At 39.6% G+C, this 23,637-nt stretch overlaps 1 protein-coding gene across 3 annotated transcripts in view; it reads right to left on the bottom strand.

Moving 5' to 3' along the window:
• Positions 1-23,637, bottom strand: part of fbxo41 (F-box protein 41) — a 69,485-nt gene that overhangs the window by 22,426 nt on the left and 23,422 nt on the right. For all 3 annotated transcript variants that reach the window (XM_014339975.2, XM_042228513.1, XM_042228512.1), the window contains exons 4-5: positions 7,780-7,987; positions 1,053-1,126 (exon numbers count right to left, since the gene is read on the bottom strand). In XM_014339975.2, the coding sequence (XP_014195461.1) occupies positions 1,053-1,126; positions 7,780-7,987 (282 nt within the window). The remainder of the gene's footprint in view (positions 1-1,052; positions 1,127-7,779; positions 7,988-23,637) is intronic.

Genomic DNA, 23,637 nt, shown 5'->3' on the forward strand with positions numbered 1-23,637 from the left:
ACAATTTAAATAAGACAATCTAAAGCATGGATCACTGCGATTTCACTCAGCAGTAAAAGTACCATTAAACGAGAGACTACATTTGCTATCATGGTTTTAGGGTCTTGTATAGTATTTGTTGAGCTGTGGTTCCTGTTTTGATGTTAATGATTTCCTTTCTTTATTGTTATAATGTTTATATTTTTCCACTATTTCCTTGTCTTTGTCTTCATCTGTTTTTGTCCACTTCCTGTTTAATTTCAGCAAATCACTTTTCCTTGCATCCATCTGGTTACCTGACTTGACTGTTTGAATTTTTATTCTTCATTTAGGAAGGTTTCTGAGTGAAGTGACCTGGAAGTGGCAGCCATTGAGATTTTCCAAACACAGAGGAAAGGAGCGCCACTGATTCCTTTATTAGCTCTTTCTGAAAGCAGAGAAGATCATTTTAACTAATAATTCATGGTGATGCACCACCTGAGTAACGTCTATTGTTGTATTGCGAGCCTTTAGAATGATTATAAAATCATTTGTTATTTCGGGTTAGCTGTGAGTCATAAGTGATGGATGGCGGGGAATTTTACTTCAGCCATAGAAATCCTAAATAAGAAGTATCATTAATTTAAACCAAAATCATGGCATAAAATGAATAAATGAGAGAAAGGGGAAAAATGTGTTTTTGATAAAAGGTTAAACTCTTAAGTTTGTGTGGTCCTCAGGATTAAGGCTCGGGTGGAGTGCAGGATTTATACAGAGAATAAACATCTGGACATTTGACATCTGCGTGTAACACTGTGTAGAAGAACACAAGACATTATTTACCATCAGAACCCGAGCGGTCAGTATGTTATTGAAAATGCATTTAGTGAAAGTGCACATTGCTGTTTTTTGAGGGTTTTTTTCCCCAGCAGTCACACATTGTAACATTCGGGGGGTCAAAAATGAAGGCTTGCTTTTTGGAAGTATTGCCTGCCTCAGCATCCTGCTTTTGCATCCTGTTTCCAATGTACATCAACATGTGTTTCATAAAGCTCTTCATGGTACAATGGTACTATGAATGGATGCTGACCCACCCTGTGCTGGGAGAGGAACGTCGCTCTGACACTTGGTACATTCCCCTCGTGCTCCCAGAGATGCTCGAGTTTCTCTGGAGAGAGAGAGAGAGAAACACAAAGAAAACAAAGAGTCGGATCAAACGTGTTATTAATAAAATGTCCTGTTTCCCCATCATTCTCAAACATTATTTTACAGGCTGATCTTTTTTTTTTATGATGGAGAAATGCGAGCATACATATTTTACCAAAACACAAAGTACAACAAGACATTTAATTGAAGGACAAGATACTGTATGTATTACTAACAAACAGCTGTCACAGTAAATTAGAACTGCTACAAAAATAAATTGAGTACAGAAGCCTGCTTAAAAAAATCTCACTGGAAGTGGAATGAAATCATAGAAAATGAAACCGCCGCCTATTTTGCAGTTATCTGGGAAAGGTTTTCTAAACGTATCTCAAACAGGCTCCGTTACTTCTGATTTTTGTCAAACAGAATACAATCATGACTAGAATGATTAACAAAAGTGGTTTTCTGATTAAAGGTAATTGTGTGCGGTTCAGTGACGTGTTTTCATCACATTTCATTTTCTTGATTTGTACTGTACACACGAGCAAGGCATCGGAACAGGATCATTGTCGTGAATAGGTGTGAGTGTAACATGATCATTTGTCTGTATTAGCCACACGACAGACTGGTAACCTGTCCAGCTGGCACAAACTCCTGCAGCCCTGAATTGGATAACCCAAAGAAAATGGATGGAAAGTAGTCAAAATATCTTTTTCTAGAGCAAAATGCTGGATGGACCTGACTGACTGAGCAATCAATACTTCTATCTATCCACTGTACTCACTGCAGAGAGAACCCTGTAATCTAAAATATTTGGTTGCAGCTCTGAGAGCAGGTTTTTAAAATGCATTTGCTTGTAAGTGTGCAATCTGACTCTCTGTGTTTGCCAGCGCAAAATCTTCCTTGTCGCTTTTTCACACCGTTCTCAAAGCTGCATGTGCACTGAAGTGTGCGTGTGTGAAGCCATGCCAGGTGGAACTCTGTGTACCAAACCGGCGACGTGCCACAGAGGGAAAATGTGCGCAAACACAGACAGTCTCCCTCCCTCTCTGCTCCCTCTCTTTTTCTCTGCTTCACTCACACAGCTTGTTTGTGGGCCACTGCCAGTGAAAATGGACCGTGGAGGAAACAGGCGAGTATCATCCATGCCTTTCATTCCTGGACAGACTGCAGTGAAGGCAGAGCAGGAGCACATCTCCAAGAAATGGGTTTAATCAAATGCATTCATCGGGAGGTATAACTCAATTTGGGTGACTTAAATTCGAGCCAAACGTCAGCATTTGTCTATTTCTACCTCTTCTGCTCTCTGTTACAAACCCAAAACATAATAAAGAATCACAGTCAGATTAAAGCTGCTGTATATTCCTCTCATTCTTTGTGAAAATTATATTACAGTCAGCCTGGAAAGAACAACAGAGTGAGCAGATAAACCATCCCTTCTCTCACCACCAGTCCTAAAATACCCCTGTCACTCTAAAACCTGTCTCGTAGGAAGATGAGGGCGACCTTTCTCAGGCCATATAGAGAGGTGGAGACACCCTTGACAGTATAACAAGGTGCCAACCAGTTAGTGCCTCCACACTTGTACTTGTCATGCTGATTACTCATAGTCCTACAGTGCACAAGCATGGAGACAAGAAACTGACTAAATGTAGGTAGTTTCAGGTCATTCACAGGTCATGTGGTTCTCTAATATTTCAAATCACAACAACAATCACCTTGAGATACTTTATATTGCAAGTTAAAGATCCTACAATAATACAGAGAAACCCTAACTGTCAAACAACCTTTTATGAGCAACCACATGGCGAAAATGGGAATGAAAACTCCCTTTTAACAGGAAGGAAGGGACCTCTGGCAAAAGCATTTAACTTAGTGCAGATTTAGGGATTTCGTATTTAGTCACACTAAAGTACAAAAAGGAAGGCAACCTCCTTGCAACTAGTAAATAAAAAATAAGTATATAAATATCATATATAAAATAACCGATTGCAAGTAGTTGCAGCTACCAACTGGTCACCAAGTGTTTAAACATGCAACAGTATCAATCAGTTTCCATCATGAGGCGACTGCACATTTCACCTGATGGGAGGCAACCTTTCTCCAAACAATCACAGTCCAACTCAGACTGACTGAACTCTCAGACAGATTGGATAACCAACTGGTTTGCAAGCAACCGACATGTCATTTATAAACAAATTCAAACTGCCGGCACATTGCAATCAGTCTGAGTCAGTCTGCACTGACGAACGCAACACATCTGCAGCATGTCTCCTTGTAACAGGGGCCTACACTGGTTATATTCTGGTTATGTTCCCATGTGAAATCGAGGTTGTTTATTTCCCATTTCATTTTGCAGTTAAATCTCCATCCTGCAGTAACTATATGTCACCATCTGAACAGGAATTTCTGTGTGTATGAGTCTCTGGCTGAACTCTAAATGCGAGCAGTTAATGTGAATTTCTGTGCATCTTGCCGTCATCTGTTGCAACAGATTTACAACAGATGACAGCAGACTTGCAATTTTTACCATTTTATGACAGTTAATCGCCCATTAACCACACAGACTCTATGCCAATGCCAACTTCACCTCAATCAATCACAAACTGATTGCAGACTGGCTCTTGCAAAAAAAGAAGTCACTTTGAAAATGGAAACTGACTGCGAGTACTGTTGTTTCCCATCTTTAAAGGAACAAGATCGCAAGTTCGTTGCAACTATTGCAATAATCGTGATTATGGCACAGTCTCCAATCAGTGTTTCCGCTACAGTGTGACTGTAGCAGGCTTTTTGCCTGCTAAGTTGATAGTGGTTTATGGTGTTAATGTTTTTATAACCTCTTCTGAGACTGTTGTGTTCCTTGATACCTGCTGGATTTGTCAGTGTTAGAAAGGTTTGTGAGCTATGATGACTACAGCAGAAGAAGTTGAAGAGAAATACTTGTTTTCTCCTGTTCTGTCAGAGTCTGCCATGAACTCGGATGAATGAAATGTGCATTAGTGCATTCTTATCCTCATCATGTTCGTGGGCTGCATAAAATGTTACCGAGAGCCACACTTTAAAAGCCCTGACCTTAGAAAGAAGGATCACTCTGAATCAATACATTCACTCTTCTGAATCACCCCCTTTGTCTGCCCTGATGCCCTGAAAGGTTCACTCGAGGATGAAAATGAGTTGAATCATATGCTACGGCCAGATCTCAACCCAAGTGAAGAGCTACTGGAGAATTTGGACTGATTGGTCAGATAACATCCAATAATGGAATATCATTTGGAAAACATGTGGCCACAGTGGCCCAACTCCTTAGTAAAACACTTTATTTTGAAGATTTGTCTATAATTGGTCACCTGACTATAAAGCGATAACCCGAGGACGCCGACATCATCTGTGCACTCAGAGACGGTAATCCTAGGACATGATTCCTCTCAGGCAGCTCTGCACCACATCACATCTGATTAAAAATCATGCTGAAATCTTGAGCGAGAGCAAGAACTGTTTCCATGGCAGCATACACATTAGTGCATTGTGAAACAGGTGACCCCTTTTTTTTTTTTCCATAAGTGTCGTACAGTAATTTGAATACGTGACATTAAGAACAGACTCTGTGTGCTTTTATAGCTTTTTTTAATCATTGTGTAATACGGCAAAACAAAAGGAGCAAGGAGGCATGGTTCAAGCACCGAGCCTGGAGATGAAGAGCTGCATTCCAGTTTTCTTTTTTAATAGGAGCACACTTTCTGATCAGGATGTACCGAGCTGCACAGCTTCACTGTTCCAACAGCTTTGATGCTGAATGCTGTAACAACTGTAAAACTGTACCTACTGTAATAATCCCTTGATGAAGGAAGATCACACTGATAGAGTATAAAATAAAATGCTTTGTATATTATCAGTTCAATATATACAGCTAGGCTTACCCCCATATCTTTGAAGAAAGGAATTTGTTTAATCCGTTTTATTTTAATTTAAAGCACTTTGGTTATAAATGTGCAATATTAATAAAATGCACTTGCATATATAGAACACATGGATATTAACAAAATCAAATCTATAGAAAACATAATCTCTTGTACAACGATATAAGGACTCACTTTATATCCAAACAATATAACCTTAAATAAAAACATCTGCACATTTAAACATATGGGGGGAAAGAATATGGGGATTCTAAATATGACTAAACATAGCTTGCATCCAAATATCACGTCACGTTTGACCTCTGATCTCACTTTTAATTTTCACATCTGCCTTTCTAACAAGTTGACAGTAAAACATGTTAGATATTTATAAGAGAGTATTGCCAAAGGAAAGAGACTGAGCTGTCTAGTTATCTAGAAATATCCCGTAGTATAATATGATATAGTATGCACAGGTTGTTCGTGTCCAGTTATTTACAAATCAATACCTATTTCCATGATCTACTCCTACATAAAGTTTACAATACTATTAAAATATAATGCAGTACTATTCCCTTAAAAGTAAATACTGCCCAGCAATGTTCCCTCTAAGCTGTGCACGTGCGCAATTGCGCACTGCTGCCACGGTCTCTGCGCATAGAAAATCTGTGTTGCGCACGAAATAAATCTAACCTGCATTGAAATTAAAATTAATACTTTAACAATTCTGTTTTGCAGTGTTAGTCAGTGAGTGACTGTCTGCGCCCGTATGGGATTAGAACGATGCCACCTTATCCTATAGTCCAGCCAATAATGCGATTTACATTCGTATATCCGCAGCCAATCAGCGTCGTTGACAGGCTATAACAAAGCGGCGTGGCTGATGTGAAGTGAAGCCACATTAATGACAACGTGGACAACCATTGGAGATGTGAGCAGGACAGACGGAACAACTGACAGAAAAAGTGTGGACTTTATACCAGCGTTTAAATCGTGTTGATGGTCCACGTAAAACCAGAGTTATGATAAAAAATATATATATATCTGCAATGTTTGGTTTTCTTCCTGAATACTATCGTTGTTTATATTTACTGCGGGAAGAAACTGTAAAAACGGCGTTTTATAAGAAAAAGACTTGAAAGCGCTCTCCGCCTGTGAGCAAAAACAAACTCCACCCCTCTCTCCCTTTCCTTTTCGTCCAAAAAAAGTACCATGTCGACCAATCAAAAAATGATATGGCAACGTGACATCTAGTTGTTAAGAGACGGGGGGAAGTTTTAGGAGTGACGGCGGTGCTTTGAGATGTGAGAGATTTGAGACGTTTAGCGCAAATCTTATGTAGTTAGTGTGTAGTGTAGTTTTGTTGTGTGTGTCAGAACAATGAGGCGACTGCTGAATGTTACAGGTGTTACAGCAGTGATACATCTCCTGTTGGCTGTTGTTCTCCTTTATCTCATAGTGGACAGAAATTATTTTTTGAAGTGGCACAAATAATTTGTGTGGCATCAGATTTGATGCAGAACAGCTGATTGTTCTGTAAATAGTTTGAAATGTTTATTTAAAACTGCCTTGGCTGCATTTAAAAAAAAAAAAAAAAATAGCTGCAAAAATCTTTGTTTGCCAAACTGAGTAAACTTTTTGAAGTAGTAACTATATAATTAATTGCCCAGCATTGGTCATTATATACTATAGAGAGCTACAGGACTCTCTCCCAGACCACAGACTCATAATACAAGTCAGAGCTTTTTTTTAAAAAGAAAGAAACTTGTGTTTTCAAAATTGGAGTTCAAGTTATTTGTACTTCCAATAGTGTTAACATACTACACAGGTGAATGACTAGATTTTTTTTTACATTTTCATTGTAAGTGGGCTAAAGCAGTTAATTAAAAGTAGTCTAACATAAATGTAAATGCTGTAATTTGATTATTTTAATAAACCATGTAACTTGGATGGATTCGATGCTGGCGTGACCACAGTGCACACGTCTGATGTCGCTCACAGTGGTCCAAGGGACCGCTCAGGGAGTTTGTGTGTTCGCTCAGACACGTGAAAAATTAGAGGGAACATTGTTGCCCAGAGAGTGACGTGCCGGCAGAGGTTTGTCTTGTTTTGTTTCTTATGTAATAATTGCTCCGAATAAGCAAACCAAATAAAAATATCAGAATTTGGTGCATCACTAATCCAGAATTATATTTTATTTAATTTCAACTGCTCATATGTGAAAAACAGGCAGCGACTACCCTTCAGTTCAGTAAAACACAGTAGACTTGCTGTCTCAGGCATCTTGAAGTCTATTACCGGTTCGAGCTGTGGTGCATTACAGAGGCATAAATCAATACAATCTATGGTTATGTACTTTTCATCAGCAACAAGCTGCTCTGTTAATGACTGTCAGAATGCTGGAAGTGGAGTTTCCTGCAGTTTAAGGAATCTCTAAGAGTCTCTGGAAGTGAAAAAAGTCACTACTAAATGTTAATGAAACATTACTTATTTGCAATAAAACTAAGAATGTTACTTACTTTTGCCAGTTAAAATAATATGCCAGTTAAAATGTGCTACAAAATTACATAGAAAAAGTTCATCGGAAAATCAACCAACGACAATCGGTGTGATAAGGAGCAGTTAAATATTTAAAAACCAATTTGTACATCAGGTGTTGTTACGTATGGCACAAAATATGTTATATATTATATGCATTATATATATTTTTTCTTTTGACAGGAACTATCACACGTTTCATAGTGTGAACCTACAGCAACGTGTATTCAAAAATCCTAACCTGGCGTCCGTTGCCCTTCGAGGCCTGCAGGCTGCAGCGTCCCAGGCTGCCGTTCGGCGTGGTGCCACAGCTGCTGATGATCTGCAGCTGTTTTTCGGCCCGGTCGGCTCGGTCCAGAAGCTCCTCAATGAACTGCTGCAAGCGTACCTTAGCGTTTGCTTCACGGGCCGCCGTCTCCTGAAGGAACTGGTCAATCTGGGCGACCTCCCTGTGGGCACAAGGGGAAGAGGTGTGAACCTTTCCTTCTTGCTGGAAGCTAGGATTCATGAAATAAGATATTTGGAGGGCTGTGGGGAAAATTAGAGATCTCCTAAACCTCCTTCATTCAGAAACATTCATGTCCTGATGACATTTTTGCGCACACAAGTTTATTAATGGATGTGGGTACAGATTCTGCCTTCAAAAGCCTCTCTCACGCATCCACCAGCTGTACCGCCCTTTTCTGAAAACAGACACCGAGGGTTGATGACACAGATAAATAAACAATACAACAACAAAAGCAGAGAGAGTAGAGGGTGAGAGAGCAGCTGGATACTTGCACTGCAAACACAGCAGGGCAAATTCCTGTCATTTCAAGGGACAGCGTGTGACCCAGACAGCCTTGGTCTTAATTTCAGGGCAGTTTAATAGTCTCAGATGCATTTTGCATTCAATTATAGTTGCACTAGTTTCTGTAATAGCTTCCTCTGTTGGCACCATATGTGTGTGAGGGGAGTAGGAACTGGTAGAAGAGAAGACAGCTTACTGAAATCAATGACAACTTGTTAGTCAGCTGCAAAAGCTTCAGAACAAAAGCTTCTCATCAAGGGATATCAATAAACTTACCTAAAACCAATGATGGACAGTTTCCGACCCTAAATGTCTCTAAGAATGAAGTGACCCAGAAGTATCTGTGTGGCAGCCATAATAAGAGCTGCTCTAGATACTGAGGAAAGGTGCTCTAGTGCTTCCTTTATTACCTCCTTTAGGAGAGGACACACTGGACCATCCTTTCTCCAAGTAAAATAGGTCATTCATAGCAATTTAACCAATCATAAAAACAATAACATAACTGCTAATTCAATGTTAGTTATGAATGTGTTTTTGTATTTCATGCCATGACCTGCAGGTATGATTTGACTTTTGACACCAACCCACAGTTCCTAAATTACTTACATCAAAGTTAGTTTGAACTTGATTAGGTTTCACTGTAGTTCCATTTGTATTTGTTTTTTAAGCACAGTCAGATTCACCTTTCCTTCATACTGTGATACTGATTTGAAAGTGATTCGGAAAAGGAGAAAGGAGGTAAATTTGTCTGCACTATTCAAATGTACCGTAAGTCAGATGAGAGAGAAGCTGATCCTACTGACTTAGAGCTGAATAAAGGCATAAAGATAATAACAGAAGAATAAACAAGTAAACAAAAAAATGCAATGAAAATATATCAGTAAATGAATGAAAGTAAAATACAATAAAAAGGAAAGTCTTGCGTTTGCTTTTAAAAATCTCAACAGTCTGAGCAGCCACCAGGTCATCAGGTAGACTGCTCCATAAACATGGAGCACAATAACTAAACAATATCTTTGTGACTGGGAACCTTACACCAGCAGAGACCTTACAATTGGTGTAATGTGGCCTCCCTCTCTGGTCCTTGCCAATACGTGCAGCAGAGTTTTGAAGTTAACGCAGTGGCCAAGATTTCTCTGGAAGAGGATTGATCTGATCGATTAATCCTGTAAGTGTGACTCTGTGTCTCTGCATTAGCTTAAAAAAGACACGGTCGGACTCTTGCAATGTGCTTGAAATAATAAAACACAGTAACTTATTGTGGGCAGAAGAGACAAAGCTTTAGCTTTTTAGCTGAAAAATAATAACAGCTTGAGTAGATGGTATTAAACAACAAGCAGGTCTGAACACGTCATAAGTCGGACGAGAGCAAGTTCCACAATTTAGGACCCACAGTCCTTTGGTCTTTTGAAAAGTTTTCCCTTGTTGCCTGATACAAACTAAAAATCTGTCTTTTACTCATTTCCAAATCTACAAAAATATGTGAATATAATATTTAATGCTCATCAATCCAAATGTCTACAGCTTCCAAGGTCTTTTTCCTTTATTGGTCTCTGACTGTATCCATGCAAACATCCCAGTGTTTACCGTCTAAACAATGTCAGAGAGGAGAGCTTATTAAACTATCTGACCTTCAGGAAGCAAAAGAAAAGTTCAGAGGATTCCTGCAGACATGGAATGGAGACATATAACCCGTGCCACTTCAATTTAAATGGATTTGTGGTCATGAAACAAGCAAAGCCACTTATTTCATGTCAAATTAATGTCAAACATCCGCTGTTGCTAAACCATCATACGATGCAGAATCCAAAACAGCAACAACACGCACAACTTCCTGAAATGGGGACAAGCTGAGATAAAAATAGCTTTGAGCCTGGCACAGATAACTTTTCTTATCTTCAGGCAAAGATTATAAAAAGAAAACGACTCCAGAATTAGTCAAGGTAGCAAACTGTAGGCCAGCAATAAATGTGCTTTAACATCAGTGAGTAAATAATCAGCGAGTCTGGAAATTATGTCAGAATCAAACGGCTTCTCTCCACGATGAAATGTGATCGACTGTGATTAGAGCTCGGAGTCACTTAGTAATTGCTCACAACTTTAGACAGCATGATTTTTATCAAGTGCTCACTAACCGGATTGTATAAAGTTGAGCGTACATTGATTAAGAGGCCTGCTACTGTACACTATCTACACTACTCGAGATAAAAATCTTTGTGTTTATGTACACAGTAAACATTAAGCATGTGTGTCTTGTTGTAAACTGTCTTATCTCACCATCACCACACTGTTAATTCCCAACGATGCATCTCATTATGTTTAGTTTTGCAAAAGGAAAAAGAGGAAAATCCAGCCCAACACATTTAGGTGATTTGATGACCGGGGACAAACTGAACATACAGACAGATGTGAGGATCTGGTTTTAGCCAACATGAAGATAAACTGTTCAGCAGAGAACAACATTCTCCAGAGGACTTTAAGTCTTTAGATATATTTAAATGAGTGCTGTCACCGTTAATCTCATTAAAATGATGTTAATGCCATAACTGCATTAACGCGGCAAATCTCCGTTAGCGAGTTAACACGGCCTCAACACGTTAGCGCGGTTAGCTCGTTAACGCGTTAGGGACGATCCGCGTTAATGCGGTTATGGCATTAACGTCATTTTAACAAGATTAATGCTGACGGCATTAATTTAAATCCAAATTTTAATGTTATGTTTACACAGCTTGTCTTTTTCCTGTCTTTCTCCGTTCACCCCAACAACTCTGTATGCTAGTTGAAGGGTACATGACCCACATGATGACTACGAATTCTGAATTCTGTATGTCAAGTTTGGATTCAACTCCTGATCATTTAGGACTGACAGAGATTTTGTGAATTTTAGTGTGACGTATATCACACGTGTGTGCTACACGGTGGTTAGCACTGTTGCCTCATGGCAAGAAGGTCCTGAGTTCAATTTCACCATCAGGCCGGTGCCTTTCTGTGTGGAGTTTGCATGTTCTCTCTGGGCAGTCTAGCTTCCTCCCACAGTCCAAAGACATGCAGTTAATGGGGATAGGTTAATCGGTAACTCTAAATTGCCCATAGGTGTGAGTGCGAATGGTTGTCTGTGTCTATGTGTTAGCCCTGCAGCAGACTGGTGACCTGTCTAGAGTGTACCCTGCCTCTCGCCAGCGCTCCAGCCGCCCAGCGACTCTGAAAAAGGATAAGTGGAAGAGAATGGATGGATGGTATAGCTCAGGACTGGTCTTAATTGTCTTTCTGTGTAAAATCCACTTTACAAATAAAATTGCTCCGCCTCAAGGAAAAGAAGGGATAAACAATAACAGAACAACCAGTGATAAGAGTAGTTTCCTCTCCTCTTTGTGCAATCTAGATGAGCTTTCATAGATAATAAGGTTTACACAGAACAGTCTCCAGTCAAATTAACCATTTTAGTGAATGATTGTAGTTCTTAAGGCTGGTGACTACTGCCCTCTTCAAAAACCATATGGCAAATGATGGTTGGAGGAGTCCTAAAGTCATAATGACGTAAATAAGCAAACAGCTTCTGCAGATTATATCATTAAATCATCCTACACTAAACATGCATCTCATTATGTTTAATGACTTCAAAAACTATTTACTTTGATTTAATAATTAGATCTGTACATAATGAGATGTCTCATTAGAAAACCTGAAGCTGACGTTTTGTTCTCATTATTCGGTTTAATAAACAGAGGACACAACGACTGAGTATTGCTTTAAGTTCAGCCTCCAGAAAAGTAGCAAATATCCATTTGAGAAAATCCTGGAATAGACATTATTGAGCTTGGTTAGTATGCACTCAAAATTAGGGCGCATGTGATTCAGGATCTAAATTTTCATGCATCTTTAATTTGTCTTAATTAATTATTCAGCTGTATCAGGAGATGGATACACCAACCCCGTGATGGACGCCACACAGGAACACTTTTCCCATCCTTCCCCAATGCTGCCTGACAGCCTAACAGACGCTTTACTCGGTCTTATGCTAACGAAGAAGGAAGGAAATGAGGCGAGAGAACAAAAGAACACGATTGATGGTAAAGGATGGTCAGAAAGGAAGAAAAGGAAAAATAAATATTTCTGTCAGTTTTTGGTAAGATCTAAATTCAATAAAAAAGACAGACAAGGAGACGAGAAATAGGGAGCTGAAGCTGAAGAGGAAGGAAGGGCCACAACGACTGTGAGAAAAAAAAAAAATAACACACTACAGAAGCTAAAAGATCAGACAGCAAACAGAAAGCTGCAGTCATGTGGAAGAAGAAAGCACAGGAGGTTTAAGGAGAGGAGGGAAATGGGATGTAGCTGCTTCCTGTTGTCAATCCCAATTTTTTACACACGCTGACATATTCACAACACCTCACTCTCACACCTCCGAAAAAATACCTCAAGGTGATAAACATGCCTGGGTGTTTACCTGGAAAAGAAGAAATCCCATCTTTTCAGGCTATTCCAGGTGAACGTTAGCCAATGGTGACATAGAATTTTGTCCTTTCATGCACTTTTCAGTGATCTTCATAGTAAACGACACAGCATACATCTTATTTTCACACTATTTTCTATAACTTTGAGAAATAATTGAGACCTTGTAATACCAAAAAAAACAGCTGAGAGTTTAGTGAGAAGATGAAAGTTTCTCTGACATTGGTAAGCTGATGGTTAGCGTACTTAACAAAAAGACTGCAAACAGTGGGAAAACAGTCTGCTAAGATTTGTCCAAATTTCACAAATAAAAACAATTTACAACATTCATCCAACTGGTCCTATTTTTTTTTTTTTTTTACTTTCGATGGAAATGTCAAAAGAACTGAGCATCCTTTAAATGCCGTAGTCTACCTGAGTGTCATTGCTGACCATGTTCATCCCTTTATGACCACAGTGTACACATCTACTGATAGCTGCACGATAATGCGCCGTGTCACAAACCTCAAATAATCTCAGACTGGTTTCTTAAACGTGATGAGTTCACTGTACTGGACTCCACAGTCACCAGCTTTCGATCTAATTTGGTTTGTGGTGGAACAGGCGATTCACATCATCATAGTGCAGCCGACAAATCTGCAGCAACTGTGAGATGCTAACATGTTAATATGGAACACAACCTCAGAGGAATGTTTCCAACCCCTTGATGAAGAAGTTAACCTGTTAGCAGTCGGACGTACCGCCCACGGTACATTGGATGGTTTAGGGGACTAATTGGACTGCTAAGGGGTTTTAAAGCAGCTGTGAAGGTAAACAGGCTCCAACCAAGTATTAGTATTATGAAACCAAATGTTTTAAGACAAGAATCAGGAACTTTCGTTTTGGAGCAACTGGAACACCGCCGCCGATTTTTCCAAGAACCACAGGGCAAGTTGCATCTGCGTCCATTTCATTCAAGAGAAAGGCACACGTCTCCACAGCCAACATCTCTGAAGCTACACACAAACACCCACAAGATAAAAAAAAAATGTATGCATGTGCATTTGATTTTGCACTTAACTGAAAATTTGAGAGCCATCTGGACACTACCTGCTCGGCACCAAACAGCAGACAGCTGGTGACTGTATGAAGCACTAAGAAGCAACGACTCCAAAAACAAATGTAAACACTTCAGCTTAGAAAAGACACGGATAATAAGACGTGTTCAGCTGAAGGGTTTTGTCTAAATGTTCATTACAGTGACTGGTCAACCTCCTGTCACAGCTGTCATCATCTGTGGCCATTAATTTAAAATTATGCTTTATTAATATTTAAGAGCAGAGATGATTGACTAAAAGGCCTGGATAAAGACGACGAGGCTTTCTCTCCTTTAACAAAGGACAGCTGCTCGCATGTCGTTCTGTTTTGACACCTGGATTTTTTATTCTTGGTTCTGATGGTTTGTTTTCTGGGGGTTTTTTTGGTTTACATTGTGTTATCATGTCATAGTGTCACGCATTTGTATGCATTACACAGAAGCACACAGTGAGGTAGGCAGCATGAAGAGCGTGGCGACATGAGAGGAGATGTGAGACGGACGAGGATGAAAGGCTGTGAGAAAGGGGATGATAAAAGAGTTGCAGGCTAAAATGTGCTGCTTTTTCACAGAAAACCTGGTTTCCCAAGAAACCGCTAATCCTGGTCTTTGCTGCCTCCGATCAATCGGGAGAAAATAAATATTTTACTGCGGGTGGACCAGCTCTCTGGAAATCTCAATTCCCATTACAAACAGACAGATGGCTGAGTAACCCTGAGATACAAAAGCAAGGTGACGATCTGCAGCATTTCAGATGCATGAAAGAACGAATTCATTACATGGGAAAGGTCAACAAAAATTCGGGTGTCTTTAGAAACAGAATAGATATGTCCTGAAAAGCATGTTCGCAACGATGAGGTTTTGTATATCTGCATCCAATCTTTCAGAAAGCGGAAGTGCAAGTTAAACAAAAATGTGGGAGAAGACAACCAATCTACAATAATGATGGTATGAATGAGTAGTAGATGTCTTCAAAACTGCTTATTTAATCAAACACCCTGTGAACTGCAAATATAGCAATTAAGCTATATTTGCTACTGCTTAATTAATTAAGCAGTAGCAGGTTTTCAATTTGGGATTTTAAACAGATGATTAAAATGGGTCCATGAAGTCATTTTTGATCATTTGCAGATCAAAGAATTAAGAAATGTTTTGCAAGGGAGACAAACATTTTAACATATACAGTACTGTGTAAAAGTCCAGAGTCGTCCACCATTTCTTTATTTAGTTAGAAAAAGGGGAAACAGGTGCAACAATTTTTGAAATGTGCAAACACACATGGAAGTACACTATATAAGGCAAAAACAGTTTGTACAATTCTAACAAGCTTGAAAGTCATTATCTGGTATGACCACCTTAGTGATTCAACATAGCCTGAACTCTCTTAAGCAGATTTCTTCTAATTTATTTAAGTAGTCTTCAGGAATAGTTCTCCGGGCTTCTTGAAGGACATTCAAAGCCTTTTCTTCTGATCTCTGTCAAAATGATCCCACAGTAAAGTTGAGGTCCAGGCTCTGGGGAGGCCAATCCATGACTGATAGTGTTGCATTGCATGTTTTTCTATCCATGTATGCTGTTACTGTACTGCAAAAACACTCATATGTCAAGTTAAATTTGATGCCCATTTAATGTCAAACTGTCAAAAACAGTCTAAACAGTCTAGAGATGGACCGATCCGATATTACATATCGGTCCAATACTGACCTAAATTACTGGATCGGATATCGGAGAGAAATAAAAAAATATAATCCGATCCATTAAATATTAAAAAAAGCACCTCACAAAACTTGCGACATGGCGTAACTCGGCTCATAACTGTAGCACACCGGAGCAGTATGCATCAGGTGATAGAGCGGCTGTGGCGCGAGACCTGTCGGTGGTCTGGTTGAGCATTTGGATCCTCGCTACCAAACCGGCATTTCATGTCCGAGAAAGTTATCCCAGCGAGAAGTAAAGCAAGTGTGTAAGTTCATCTCTGAATGTTTGTAAAGCATTCCAGCGTTAAGCTTAAGAACCGATATATGGGGCAACTGCCTCTCTCTCTCCCTCCCTCTCCTGTTGCTACTTCAATCATGAAACTGATCAATGATCAGCTGATCGGCTTTTCTCTCTTGTTTGTTTATCGCCCACTTCGCGCCAGAAAGAGGAAACCAGCGGCTGAACAACAGCAGCACGTTTAAGCTTGATAATCTGATGTTAGAATGTATTTAATATTACTTTCTACACCAGGATCCTTTTCTACGTAGCTGACGCTGGTAACTGTGCAGGGGCGGATCTAGCAAAGTTTAGCCAGGGGGGCCGATAGGGCATGAACAGGGAAAAGGGGGCACAAAGACATACTTTTCTTTCTTATTCTCATATAAAATGTCTAGCTTTTAATAAATAATTATCCGAATCTTATACCCAAAGTTTTAATCTGATGTAAAATATATAGAAGTCCATTACTGTATATAGTAACTATTAAGTCTAATATACCCTAGTGAGCTATAGTACTTTTTCCTTTGGGAAGATACCATCTGTGCAGTCTGCAATTCTGTTGAAGAAAGATGCTGAATCTATTTAAATATTGTAGAAAAATAATTGATTTCTGTGCATTTTTTTTTTCACACTGCATCAAATTAAAGTTCATTACATCAATTAAGCATCATGAGGTGGAGGGTGGTTCTCTTAGCCCTATTAGTTAGGTTGCTTACTCTTTAAAATACCAGAATAGGGAGGATGGTGTAGGTTTAAGTTTATTAGATTGATCTGTGTTGCTGAACTATGAAATATTTTGGGTGCAGTGCATTTTTTTGCATACAGGTATAACAGAATAGCTTCAGTCTCTTGTTTTTTAAAACTTGTGTATGAACTTATACAAAATGCAGCAAAATATTAAAAAAAACAGTTTTATTGATTAAAAAACACACTATATCGGATTCATATCGGTATCGGCCGATATCCAAATTTATGATATCGGTATCGGTACCGGACATAAAAAAGTGGTATCGTGCCATCTCTAAAACAGTCTAAAGGCATTCTTCAGATCTAAACAGTTCTTCAATAATGAGTCGTACTTTAAATGCTGTTTAGCTGTGTGCCACCTTCCACTGTGAACCTTGCATTTATAAAACAGACAGAGAAGAAGAAGGAGGAAATAAAAAACACTTCAAATAAACGTGTTAAATATGATACGAAAATACGTTACAACAAAACTGAAAAAAAAGTTCCGATATTGTTAAAATATAACAAATTAACACCCAAAAAACTGATAAATTTCAACTGAATAATGAAAATTGTTCAACAATTCGTGACAACTATCTCTATAAAAGTTCAAAGCTAAAATGACAACAAAATAATAATCACCTGTTGATCCATTTCTTCCCCTGGGTCACGCAGGCAACAGCCTAAGCAGAGAAGCCCGGACCTCCCTCTCTCCAACCAACTCCTACAGCTCAACAGGGGGAAACACCAAGGCGTTCCCAGGCCAGCCGAGAGATGCAATCTCCCCATGATGTGCTCAGTCACAACACCTCGACCCAAGAGGCTACCACCTCAGCTGGTTCCTTTCAATATGGAGGAGTAGAGGCTCCACTCATCTACAGGAGGAAGCTAATTTCTGCCGCTTGTATCGAGAATCTCATACTTTCACCTTCAAAAAAAAACTAACAAAAAGAACCACAATACTTGACAGGATCAGGCTTTTTCTCCAGCGATGTCAGGGCTGCTGTTCCCTCTGGTGGCAGATGGCTGAATAAAATGTGGGACACAACAATTTTCCAGCACTAGCCATCAATTAAAATGTAAAACAATTAAATTAAACTAGTACATCTGGTACCGACAACTGTGCTTTACAGATGGCTGTTTTAAATATGGATTCATCACTCCATAAGACCTGTTGCCACTGATTTTCAGTTCAGATCGTGTTTAATTTGGCATACCTCAGCTTTTTCAGCCCCATCAGAGGCATTTCTATGATGGGGGTGTTTAGCAGATCATAACTGCAGCTTTTAAAATTGCCACATTGTACTGTACAACATAAACTGTGAGAATGTGACTAAAAGCAACTACAGACATTTAAAGTCAGCGTGGTGAACACATGGGGCTGAAGTCATGTGATTGTGTTCATGCATATCCTAAAACTTGGACAACTTGCAAAACTTTTGGAGATTGCGTTAAAAACATTTAAAGAGATGTGTAAATCTAAATGTAATCCACTTTCCTTTCCAAATGCCCAAAAAGCAGATAGAAAATCTCACTTTTGTTGCCTCACTTCAAGAAAATCCAGGGTTCAAAACCACCACGTGGGGCCTTTTTGTGCGGCGCTAGAATCCCTTAGTTATCCCTGTGCCTATGTGGAGTTTCTCTGGCTTCCTCTAAGACCAAAGACACAAAGTTAGTGGGGTTAATTTAATGAGTGACTCTAAATTGTCTATGGGTGTGACTATGTTGTCTGTTTCTGTGTGTTAGCTCTGCGACAGACTGGGAATCTGTCCAGGGTGTACCTCTACGGCAGCAGGGATAAGCTTCATCCCCCAAGATGGATGGATGGATGGATGACTTAAGTTTTTATTTGGAGCCCTAAGTAAACTTCTTCTTGATGTGTTTATGGTCTCAGTCACTTGTTCCAAGCCTTCAAAATTGCAATTCACAAACCAGCAGGTGAAGCCAGAGCGGCTACATCAATGTCTTTCCAAAACATTTTGACTTTTTTGCTAGGACATCTGTTTTTAGACATAACAACTTGAAAACATCCGAGACAACATTGTCTCAATATAAGGTTTTCTGATGAAAAACAGCCCCCGACACACACTGACAAATATCTACCCTTGATGGATTCTTCAAGTACCTTACACTTGACCACACCATTCATCTTATTGCACAATTGTTAGTCCAACCTTTCGTGTCAGTCTCAACATAATGAGAGGAGAGATGTGTCTACTGAAAGACCGGTTGCATCATCCTTCCTGATTCCCTTCTCCTGCCCTCATGAAATAATTTCACCCAAACTCAAGGACACTCATGTCAGTCTCCTACATCTAATGGCAGACATGAAAAGCCCTCTGCCCATAAATCCTGCCCTAACTGAAATCGAATGCACTAGTCTTGATTATTTATCATGTGGAACGATTTCTTGTTAGAAGCCACTTCATCTTCATCTCACTACAGGAAACCTGAAGCAGTGTCTACACACACATGCACTGATTTGTTCTAAGGTTGGATTACCACAACTCTTTTGTGCATTACAGCCCTGATAAATCCAACTGCAGACATTCAGTCCAATTAAATGGGCTTTGTAAGCACGTACCAGTGCAGAACTTCATGTTATTGTTCTTGTTAATGAACAAATTCCCTGAAATTAAAAAAAAAAGAAAAGATCTCTACAGCACAGTATGTGCATGCATTTTTTATGACATAAAAGTGCTTGGAAACAGCACCAGCGTGTTTTCTGTCATTCAAACAATTTGCCTATTTAAATGACACCCATTCCTCCAGAGTTTGATCAAATATTTCTCGACTGCCTTCAGACATATGTTGCACCGATACTTCAACAATTCAAAAATGTGTTTGTTTATAAAAATCAAAACTACCTTCGACTTTGATTTTTCATCTTCACAGCAGATGCCCAACTTCTTTATTATTATTCAAATATTCCATCCTCCTAGATATTGCGCGTGTCCTGTTCCCTTTCTGATTCTTTGTCATTAGGGAGCCTTTGGAAGTCTTGCCATGTTTCTTTCTCCGAGACACTGCTACTAATGAGATGAGTTCTCTTTCTGCCCTGACAGCTTCACTTCGCAGTCGAGATTTCCTGCTCAGTGAAATAGGCTTGTTTTCTGAAGAAGACATGGTGACAGCACATAGCGGGACTCTTCTGTATTTTGTGCTTCCTTCAGAGCCTCTGGGTTTTGAATTCAGCACAGACCAATGTTACTTTATCAAAGCTGGTTGTAGGAATAAATCAAGCCTGCAGGGTTAAGGCCTACTGCAGCAGGCGCGTGTGTGTGTGCTGAATATGATATGAAAACCTGGCAGCTCTCAGAGCTCTCTTTTGCTTTTCTATGCAGAGGGTGGACAGAATATTTTGAACACCTACACAGACATTAAAAATGCATCACTGCCTCCCCCCGCTGTTTGTACAGTATGTAAGATAAGTATGATTATGGATGAATGATACATTGGGTCGGTACAAACCAGTTAAGAAGTGACGAAACGCAGATAATCTATCTACAACACAGCCTAATAACATAAACACTACTGTCCAGGCACAAATTTACCATAATAGTAGTACTTTTCTGACACATTCTCAACACTATAGTGTTTCAGATTAATGGATGAATGGTCTAGCCTACATGGGATTATATGAGGTCAGGAGAAGATTTACTTCTGCCTTAACCTCCTAGGACCTGATATCCACTTACGAGGACATTATATTGCCACTGTTCTATCGAAATTTTAAATGAATATCCTTATATCTGGCTCACATTTTTCTTAGAAACAAAAAATCTGGTAATTCTTTGTTTTTACATTCATCGGGCCCCAATATGGCCACATATCAAAGAGAAATTAAAAATGCATGCTGTGGAAGAGTTCGAGTGTTAGGAGGTTCATTACGACTCAAAATGCAAAAACAAAACATACTTCATTTCTTGTTCTGATTCCTTCACATAACATGACAAAGCCAGTCCTGTTTCCTTCTTCTGCCTCTACATCTTCAAAATTCTTTGTTCAGTATATCCACTATCCCTCATCTGCACCTGTCCAAACCATCTCAGCCTTGATTCTGTAACTTTGTCTCCAAATGGTTTAACCTGAGCTGTTCCTTTGTTAAAGTCATTACTTGTCTTGTCCATTTCTGGTCACTCCCAGTGAAAACCTCAGGACCTTCAGGTCAACCTCCTCTCAACTTCTTTGTCAGTGCCACCATTTTCAATCCATACATACATAGGAATATAAATACCAGGTCTCACTACCATCTTGAAAACCTTCTTTTTCATTCCTGCTGTCAGCCTTCTGTCACAAATCACGTCTGACATTTGTCTCCAACCGCTCGACCCTGCATGCACACTCTTCTTCTTCATCTGTTGCTTTGGATGGCTGAACCCAGACATTTAATCTCATCCCGCGTCAATATATCTACTCCTTGCATCTTAACTATCACACCTGTTTCCCTCTCACTGACACACATCTATTATTTTTGCTTCTACTGACTTTCATTTGTCTCTCCAGTGCATACCTCTACCTCTCCAGGCTCTCTTCTACCTGATCACTAATCTCACCATAGAAAGAAACGTCATCTGCAAACATCAAAGTCCACGCAAAAAAGTTGACTCTGTTCATCTGGATGTAGCGTTTCCAGTGGGAGAAACATATCGCCACTCATCCAAGTGACTTCCTCAGTCTCTGAAGAAGTCACTTGGTCAGTAAGAATTTGGGCAATAATACATTTTTTTGTAATTCTGCCGCTGTAAAATCCCCAAAGTGGTTTTTTAATCAATCAACAACAGTCTTTTAGACTGAGTGAGTCTCAAATGTAATTGGGCAAACGAACATTTCTGGACAGTTTTTAACAAATTTGGATAAAAATCTGTGCAGTCTATGGCTGATTCAAGTCTAGGACCCATGGACATCAGCAACTCAAGCTTAAAGATGAAGTTCAATAAGTAAGATCACTCGTCTGCCTGCATTCTTGGGTGTTTCAGCTGCTGGTCTGTTCTTTACATCACTTTTATTTTCCCACGGTGTCAAATTCAATTCAGCCATCATCACTCTGGTCCAGTCTTTTTGTTGACTGCTTTCTGTGAACCAATGACGAAAAAGTGTCTAGAAACTGGGGTGGGGGTATTATTTACCACAGGACATTGCTGAGGTCCTGTCCTACTTCTTATCTTCATTGGAGTCAACTCTGCTAAATAATCCTGCTAAGCTTATTAGTCACACTCTGCATTTCAATAAATCATGTTTACTTTCTCCAAAGGATCACTCCTCATTGTAATGCTGCTTTGTCTCCTTTGAGATGCTCTGAAAGGCTTTCGCTGCCTACAGCTACTGTTTGTGTGATCCACTGTGGAGGTGTACACATGCATAATTACAAAACCTGTGGCACTGTCCAAGCACTTACGGACTTACCTGGATATATGAGAGACAACAAGGAAAAGCACTTCAGGTTCACTTTTAACCTAAGTTGAGCACTGGACTGTAATATTGCACAGGTCTAATTAATACTGCATTCAGCCCCTTAAGCTCTCGGCAAAATGCTGCGACTGAAGCATACAGTGTTCGAGAGGCAGGCCATCACATACTTGGCTGTGCATGATCACCATGTATTACAGTCCGTTATTAAATATTACAGAAACGTTTGCTCCAAATACCTCTTTAAAACCATCTACTGTAATCATAACAAGATCATTATCATAGCAATGAAATAAACCCACATCATTAAGCAATCACAGATAGTTGGAAAAACTCCAATGATATTTCTGAGACAGACACAAAATGGAGCAGTTTTTTCATTTGAGTGATTCTGTAACAGCTGAAATGATGGAGATAACCGTCCCATCATTTTTCATTTCTCCTCGGGCTCCAGTTTCTGCTGATTACAGCTGCTCTCGTTTATTCCAGCTGCTATTAAACCACTTAACAGGCACGCTTCATTCAGCTCTGACCGCTACAGGCTAGCATGCGGCGGGGGGGTTTTCGCTCGTATTGTTTGTGAATGAATTATTTCGCATGCTGAGTAACAAAGTCTAAGCTGAAAGGAACAACTGCACCTGAGGCGTTCTGCACACTTTTTTTTCTAATTACAGGGATATTAAGTGCAGGAGGAATTATCAAGGTCATATTTTTATGCACGGCACTGCTAGAAGCAAAAGAAGGCTCGTAGGAGTTTCTTCTGGTCGCTTAGCAACCTTCAGTTAGGTGACTCGCATTTTTCAGCATTTGACACAGCTGATGTAAAAGCACGATCTCACACATCTCCTTAAAGGGCTTTCACAGAGCCTTTAAAGTCACTGGATTCTTTTAGAATTAAACTAAAAATCATCTAATAGGCTGTTAGGGAGACATACATGAGCCAATAAGTCGCTTTGTATCTGTTGACTACGGCTTTCACGTCCACCCTGCTGAACATTCACAGACTGTGATGCTCTTTTTCCACCTCAGACCTGCTCTGTATTTTAGACTCTGAATGAGCTTACTGTTTCACTGCCAGCTTCTCCTCTGAGAGGCAGAAAGGCACAAGAATTGTGTGTGAGTGTGAGAAAGAGGGAGAGGCTAAGCTGCTGACATAAGTAGGTGGTATTCACACAGCCCAGGCAAGGATTTTAAGCCCACAGCATGACCTTCCCTGTCTGATGTTGCCAGGTTTGAGATACGTGACCACAGCTACTGTAACCTTTACAATAGACGAGCAGAAGTGAGTAAAAGAACAGGACATCTTGTGGGCGTTTTTTTGTACATTAAACCAGATGAACGCTCAAGATCAGCCACATCTGAAAACAAAGCCGTTTGGGTAATAAGACTAACTAGTCAAAAACCTACGATGTTTGCATTTACCACTAGAGCACTGCAAAATGAAAGCCAAACAAGGCGATTTTAACAGGTTTCGGTGTGGTGGATATCTTCAGCGGACAAATTGAGTATGCTGAAGGCATTATCTTGGACACAAGGAAACTGTCAGTACTGACATTTTAAAGATCAAAGATTTCTTTGAAATTATTTTTAAAAGAATTCAACAGATTAATGAATAATGAGTAGTTGAAGTGAATAAATGTAGCTGAAAGCAGCAATGAGGGAGGGCAAAC

This window comes from Haplochromis burtoni, unplaced genomic scaffold (assembly GCF_018398535.1).
Source record: "Haplochromis burtoni strain Fernald_Lab_line unplaced genomic scaffold, NCSU_Asbu1 Contig_328, whole genome shotgun sequence".
Classification (NCBI taxonomy): Eukaryota; Metazoa; Chordata; class Actinopteri; order Cichliformes; family Cichlidae; genus Haplochromis; species Haplochromis burtoni.